Here is an 8,119-nt window from a genome sequence, read left to right as displayed (position 1 = left end):
CATGGGAATAACGAATAGGTTACCGAGGGTAAAATACCCTATATCGGTGTACATTTAAGCCATTTTATACAGTTTAAAAAAAAAAAAATAAATAAAATGACAAATTTATGAAAATTTTTCATATGAATGTACCTCAAGGGATAAAAGTACATTTCATGCAAATTAACTAATAAGGTTAGTTTAAGGAAGATGCTGTACAATTCGCGTAACAATAAGTGAATAATTCTTGTCTATCCCCCCAAATGAGCACTAGGCAAGATAAAGGGCCTCGATCCTTTGAATTGTTTTTCTCATGACACGATGAAGGGATGTTATTCCCAGGAGGAACCCCTGATCCTTTTCATTCCTATTCAAACTAGCATGGGCAAAATCAATTATGTATATGTTGGCGCTTTTCAAAATTTTGTAATTTAATTTTTTCTGCATGTATATTTCCCTTTCTTCCGAAGTTAGAGAGTCTTCAAAAATTTTCTGCATTTTTTCCTTAAAGTTGAAAATATCTTCGTGATCTCCCTTTTCCGTTTTGTTGCTTCTTTCTTCTTCTGGGTGAATTCCTAGGCTGGCGCTGTTCACATCAGTTAGGTCTATCACTTCGTTAGTTGAATTTTTTGCCACCTCGGCATCCCCCTCACCATCGCCTTTATTCTTGGAGGGATCCGAATCAAAAACAAATAACAAGCTAGTTCCGTAGAAGGCAAATAGCTGTTGAGATTCAAAGAAAGCTTTCATGTGCTCTAGGACGAGAAGCAGCTTCTTTAGCAACATTTTGGATAGGTGTACATTATCACATGCTAAAAAGTAGGACATAAATGCATCGACAAAATCATCATCAGTTTTTATCGAATGAGCATCCTCCTTTGATATAAAAAAGGGTTCTTCTTTTTTTTTGTCCCAACCTATTACACTTGTTAAATGGAATCCATGCGACAGACACGATCTGCTCTTTGCCTTTTGAATTTTTTTCTGTATAGAATCCTCATCACAGTCATCACCATATAATCTAACCCCCATTTTTACATCCATGACACATGGGTGTCTCATTTTACTTAGCACATTGGCTAAAGATATGGCCGTTTTACTTTTTTCACTTTCTAAAACTGTTTCATGCTGTTTTGTTCCTCTTGCTTTATCGGTCACACTGCCATTTTGTTTCTGCTCCCTCATATTTTTTCCCTTCATACATAGTTTGAACGAACGGCTACTTCCGCCTTTATAATCCACATTTTGGCTTGCACAATTTTCACCAGAATTTAGCACCACGACATTATTTTTCGAGTTATCCTTTAAGTTACCATCATGGTTTCTTTTTCCTTTTTCCTTGTGGTGTAATCCACCATCTATGGATTGTGTCTTCCATTGGTGGTTACCTTCTGTTGCATCCTTCTCGCCACTACTTTCGCTACGTTCCTTTACAATGTTCTCTACTTGAAAGTTTTGAGGAGCCCCTTCCTGGTAGCCCAGCTGTAGCAATTGCGTTTTCCTTAAAAAGGAATGATAACACGGGACAGTAAATTTTAACAGCTCTCTGGCTTGTGTTTTCTTCTCTTCGGATGAATGAAGACTTAGAGGGAGGCCCTCGACGGTTACCTTACCTTCGAGGATGGAAGCATAATCCTCCATCGTGGCCGAAATACTGATTTTTATCTCGCAACATAGATAGAGCCAGGCATAAAAATAGGCTTCTAAATCAGAACAGAGCTTAATTATGCGCGTAATTTTCTGATGAGCAGGTAAGATCCATTGATTTCTGTGTCCACTACCATAGAAGAATATGAACCCTTTCTTTCTCTGGGTATACATGGTGAAGGATTTCTGCAGTTGGTCTTGACAGTACTTCAAGTTCGTTAGATCGAAGCCAAGATGGTCGTCATGATGATCACTTTTGTAGGGAGGACGCTGGGCTAGAATCAAATTGGAAGACACCGAGGTTCCATTTCCATCGATTATACCTTTCCGGCCATCCCCTTCACTGATATTGTGATCGCTGACGTTTATTATGTCATCCTTGTCAGAGACATTGGTGAGGTCCCATAATTCTACTCCGTTAAGCTGCTTTTTGTTACTCCTATGAATGGAAAATGTTTGCTTTGGCTTCCTCCTCTGGTGCTTTTTGCTTTTTTCTCCTTTAGGCAAGGGTCGAGATGTCGTGGGTGCACTACTACTATTGCCGTTTTTACTTATTTTCAATTTTAGCTTATTCAGTAAGATAACTTTTCTTTTACTGCTCCTGCTACTGTCTGAGCTGTCGTAATCAAATTCGTCGTTCGAAATATAGAGATCGCTGTGTGACAAGTTCGAAATGGTAGTGGATGACATAGAGTATTGCTTTTTGTATGTTTCGTTGTATCTGTTCATTTGCTTTATTTTTTTCTTCATGTAAGAATTCATGATTCCACCATCCTCTTCATCATATGGAGGGTCCTCATGGCTACCACCCTCCCCACTATGGAACTCATTCTGATCATGTCCTTCTCCATAATGGGAGTAACTACTTCCGTCAAGGCGAGGATGATCTGATCGAACATCTACCTTTTTGAATATGCTAATTTTCCTTTCAAGACTTGATTTCTTATTTTCTAATCCTTTTTTTTTTAAAAAAGAATTGTACGGTGGCAATTTAATATTAAGGTGGAATGGATCCCCCTTGAGGATACACAGAAAATATTTTATTACTTTGTACGTGGAGTAGTGCAGCATCCCCATTGTGATGAGCTCCTTCTTCTTGGATGTCATGCTACTAGTGTATGTCCTGCCTTCCACGTGTTTGACATGCATATTTGAAGTTTTATAATTTGAATAGCATTTGAACTTGTAAAAATTAACGTGGTCTTTATCTTTGTTGTTGTTATTAATAACACATCCATGCTTTATTTGCCTCCAATTCTGCATCTTGTTAAATGTGGAATCGCTTGAGGGGGTCATTTCGTCTCTGCTTGATGATTCGTTTGGTGACCCGCCCGGTGAACCGTTTCGTTCACTAGTTTGAACACCCTCCGTGAGGGCTTCCTTTATTGAGAGAACTCCATTATTGGGTGTAACAGTCGATAATCCACCTCCCTTTGTAATCATCCCCCCATCGGTGAATGTATTCCTAGTCCATTGGTAGTTGCGTTGGAGGGGGTACTCCTTCTTTCTATTTCTGTTCTTTTTGATTAACGCCTTGATACACGCTAGGGTGCACTTGGGAAGGTAATTCAAATTGTACCCTCCCTCTAAAACTAAAATAATTCTTCCTTTGCAGAAAATATCGGCAAAATTTTTTAACTGCAAAGTCATCCATTGATAAAAATTGTGTGTGAGGTTACACTCCCCAAGGGGATCCTTAATAGAAGCATCGAACCCACATGATATGAAAATAAACTCAGGCTGAAAATTCTCCAATACAGGAAGGAGTAGATATTTAAATACGTAATAAACATCGCAATTGTTGTAACCTTTTTCGAGAGGAACATTGATATTAAACTTGTAACCACTTTTACTTCCTAATTCATTTTTCGCTCCTGTGCGAGGATAAAATAAATTTTCTTCATAGGTTTTGATATTCTTTTTCTCTTTCGTTCCTTTTTCTTTGGTCTTCTTTTTCTTCTTCTTTTTCATGTCATCTATTTGTGTGGCATTACTTGGAAATTCGCTGGAAATAGTAGCAACTTTTCTGTTGTCGTGTGTAGTTGATGAGGTACCCTGTGTTGAGTCCAAGATGGGATCCAATATAGAGGAGCCTTTAGTGTCCGCCTTAAACGGTTTATTCGAACCTTTGTTGATTTCTCCCTTCTTGCCTTTGCTACTTTTCCCCTTTTCACCATTGGTCGTTCCTCCTCCAGCAGTGGAGTTTGCGCCTTTGTTGACAGCTCCCTCACCTTTCTTCTTCTTCCCATCATTCTTCTTTTTATCAAACCTATGAATGGAAAAGCACAAGACGTCTTTGTCACTGTAGAATATTTCTTGCGTCCCGTTGTCATGGTGCACATCCCAGTCGAAAATGAATATTTTCCTTATTCCATATTTTTTAAAAATATATTTGCACGCTACACTGATGTTGTTGAATATGCAAAAACCGGAAGGGCTATTTCTACTGCAGTGGTGTCCAGGTGGTCTTATAGCAGCGAATCCGCAGTTGATGTCGGTGAATGCGTTGCTACTGCTTGTGCACTCCTTAACGCTACACATGGAGGTTGAGTAGCTCCTAAACTGTTTGTTAAAAATGGGCACTTCCTCCCTATTCAAGGGGTTATTCTGAGGATTAATCATCGGGTGCCTTTTCTCAACCATGTTAGCTAATTGGGTATCTCCCTGTGGTAGCTCCGATGAGGTAGCTCTATCAGTCAACTTGGCATCACGGACGCAGGCGATACTCCCATCCTTGGTAGGTTCTTCGAGGGTGGAAGGTACCTCATTTGGAGGCTTCGCACGCTCGGCGTGGTTCCAGCCGTAGCAGTAGTTTGACGTACTAACAGATTTATGAGTACCCCTTTTAGCAGTTCCATTGGAAAGTTGCTTATTTTTGGTGTTACGGCTGAGGTCCGCAACACCACCAACATGACCTACACCACCAACATGACCTACACCACCAACATGACCTACACCACCAACATGACCTACACCACCAACATGACCTACACCACCAACATGACCTACCCCACCGCTGTCATCGCAACTCCGGCTGTCGCGCGAGTCGAACCGACTCATCATGTACAGGTTGCTCTCCGACATGGAGCGTTTGAAATTACTGTTGTGATTAATTCTGTTCCACCCGAATCTTCTTCCTCCATTTGGTGGAATATTGTTGTAAAAGTTATAATTATATCCGAAGGATTTCTTAAAATCAATGTACTTAAACTTTTCATTTTTATTAGATAAAATAACATCACAGAGATTTAGCAATCCCCCAACGGCCCTCTTCGAAACTGTACCCGTGTACAACGTATAATATGTATCGTGTTTATCAAAGGGATATATAACATCCTTCTTGTTGTACTTTAATTTCCTCTTTAGGGCGTAAAAGATATTATTGATATGTGTACTCGTATGGCATTCTTTAATTTCCTCATATAGTGCTTCTCTGCATTTTATTTGAACCATTTTATTTATTACGTTTTTTTCTTTCAATGCTTTTATAATGCATTTTATTCTGTCTGGACTTTCAACGTGATTTTCATCAAAGTGCAGATTTTGGCACATGTATTCTTCATCACACACAAAACCTATGCAGTCATATTCTACATTGTTACTGCCACTTTTGGAGTAGGGGAAAATTTTCCCATTCTTTAAATTACCTGCTTGCTGGTCCTTATAATTAATATTAGTATTTTTGTACAAATGGTTTACGTTACTCTTTTTATGCGTCCTATTTCTGTTGCAATATGTGTGATAATTGTTTTTTCTGAGAAGCAGGTTTTTCTGATCCTCGGGTGGGTAGTATTCGTCCAGTGCATTGTCTGCGTAGGAACTAGAGACTCCATCGGGGGATGCTACAGCCGCCCCTCCCGTAACACCGTCAGAAGCAGATAATTTAACATTAGCAAGGAAGCCAGAAGGTGCACCAGCGGAGAAACCGCCCGCTGTTGTACCTCCCCCAGTTACCTCTAAATCTGTGCCCGACTCTCCATCAACGTCTAAATCAGCATTCTCATCATATTCAATATAAAAACTGTTGTTCATTTGTTCCATCGAATTACTCTTCTTTTTCAGGGACAGAAATATTTTGTCAAGAAGGTACTTGTTTGCTCTGAATTCTCCATCATTGCTGCTGCTAGTGGATGATAATTGTCCCCTCATAAGTTGTTTTTCCTTCCTAACAGAAGAACCCGTTTGCAATTTATTCCTCCCTTTTGAGTAATTCTTATTGATCACATTATTCCGTATGCCTAACCTTGGCTTGGCGTTTATAAATTCCCTTTCTTCACTGGACTTTTTTTTTCTTTTCCTACCCCTTTGGTTGATATCACTTTTGCTTCTTCTCTTCCGCTCTCCCTTTTCCCCTCTTTCATGGCGATCGTTCCTCAAAATTTTCTCCGTCTCACTGTTCTTCTTGCGCGGGATTCTACCATCTCCTGTGAATTCCTTCCTCTTATAGCTGCTGCTGAGAATGCCATTTTTGTTACTTTTTGTGAGGACATCCAGGGAGAGCTCACTAGGTTGATGGTCCCCAGCAAGACGATCACCTGGGTAGAGGCTACTCGGGGAGTGGTCACTATTCGAGCGATTATTACTGGAGGGATCTACCCCCCTGTGATTACCACTAACGTGGTTGTTAATGGTGCTATTGCTGATTACGTTCTTGTCACTGACATGACGATTGCTCTTATTTCTGGAACTCCTCCAGAGGGGAGTGCCCCCAGTTTTGCCCCTCCTATTCCCGTTACTCCTATTGAAATTTCCTAAATCACCATTCCTAAGCGCCCCCTCATCGACAGATCCCATAAGATCAACCATAAACACATCGTCGCCCACCACCTGCTGTGCACTATCATCTATGTTATTGGATTCCCTCAAATATAAACTAATGTCATTTATGTTGTCGAATTTTTCTATGATGAAATTATTAAAGCAGGATTCCTTGTCCGAAAGTTTTAAACGTGCTACTGTGTCCTGCTTTAATGGTGTCTTCTTATTTTCATTTTTACGTTCAGTATTTATAATTCTGTTTTTCATATTTAGCAAACGGCTGTGTATGTAGCTTTTCTATGATGGAGTGTGTTACCTGCGTGTCTTCATATATAACTTCATACGTATGTATGTGTGTGGTTGACTGCACGTGCAGTAATATATCCGGCGTAGTGAAGACTGGAGAGGCGTCCCTCCACTTACACCCGTGCAAAGATATTACATGTGTTGTAAACGATCATCTATTGGGTACTCTTTCAGATATCATACTTTGCACACACATTTGGGTGTGTGTACAGATGAACAACTGATATGCACAGGGGTAATTTTCCGAATTGCAGACAATTTAACGGGTGAACGGTTACACGTGTTTTACTGCACCTACACCTTGACTCGGCGCTCAGTTATATTCTGTTGTGTCGTTCCTCATGGGAGGTATACATCCTTGCCTCCGTCACAAGTTCTTTCGTTGGGATACTTCACTCTTACTTTACTACCTCTCGTTGATATGTTCTTTCTAAGTGCGATTTGCGGGGTAGCGGTTGACTGTGGTTAGGATACCGCTTCGGTACCTCTTCAGTATATCTTCGCTATCACTTTGGTGTTATTTTGGCTAAGAGTTTTACTATTACGTTTGGTAATATTTTCAATAATTGTTTTGTGATATTTTCACTCCTACGTTTACTCGCTTTACATTTTCTTTTCTTGTACTTTTTTTTTTTTTTTTTTTTTTTTTTTTTCTTTTTACCTCTGTTGGATATATACTTACCTTCCCAAACTAACGTTCGCTTCGTTAAAAAAAATTATTTAGAAAGTGCAATATGTTAGACAACAAATATGAATTTATTTTTGGAAATTATATTAAAAATTGAAGTGAAAAATGGGTGATTTTTCAGGGTCCAAAATTGACATATATACAAATACAAACGCATAAATTAATTCTCCTCGTGCGTGTGTTCACGCGTATGCTGCATTCATTAGTTTATGTAGTTGCGTATAACTTAAGAGAGCGAATTGTTCGTCACAGCATGTGGGGGGGGCGATCGGTGAAGGGGTATTTGTGGGGGAAATGAACCACCTACATTCCAACACACACCTTCCCGAACGCCCCTGCTACGTGCATATAAGCGCAAACTTACATATTGGCACAGCGCATATTCATAAAATTCATGTTTACGCGAACATCCCCCATGTACACATGTGCATTTGCATGTGCGAGGGGATACCCGCGATGCAGTGCCGCGAAAGGAATATGCCACCCTTGTTATGTGCATGTAATATACGCATAGGTGTAGGCAATTGGCCAAGCAACAAAGCAATTCAGCTGGAAAGAAAAAAAAAAATAGCGCGAAATTGTTAAAAACTAAAAAAAACTATATGCGGAATTGCCACGCGAGAAAGGTAACCCAAAAAAGATAAAACAATGGTAAAAAAAACAAAAACAAAAAAACAAAGAAGAGAGAACAAAAACGAAAAAAATAAAACAAAAAGGAAAAAACGCAAAAGGCGAAAGATT

The 8,119-nt window shown here is 39.6% G+C and overlaps 1 protein-coding gene across 1 annotated transcript; it reads right to left on the bottom strand.

Annotated features, from left to right (window-relative positions):
- Window positions 1-249: 249 nt before the first annotated feature.
- Window positions 250-6,651, bottom strand: PKNH_0807000 (histone deacetylase 2, putative; the record flags this gene model as incomplete). The annotated part of the gene is made up of 1 exon (XM_002258675.1): window positions 250-6,651. One exon carries the CDS (start codon window positions 6,649-6,651, stop codon window positions 250-252), a length of 6,402 nt encoding a protein of 2,133 aa, XP_002258711.1.
- Between the last annotated feature and the right edge of the window lie 1,468 nt (window positions 6,652-8,119).

This window comes from Plasmodium knowlesi (assembly GCF_000006355.2).
Source record: "Plasmodium knowlesi strain H genome assembly, chromosome: 8".
Taxonomy (NCBI): domain Eukaryota; phylum Apicomplexa; class Aconoidasida; order Haemosporida; family Plasmodiidae; genus Plasmodium; species Plasmodium knowlesi.
The sequence above is the reverse complement of the archived record's forward strand: the minus strand, read 5'-3'. Positions and strand labels throughout refer to the sequence as shown.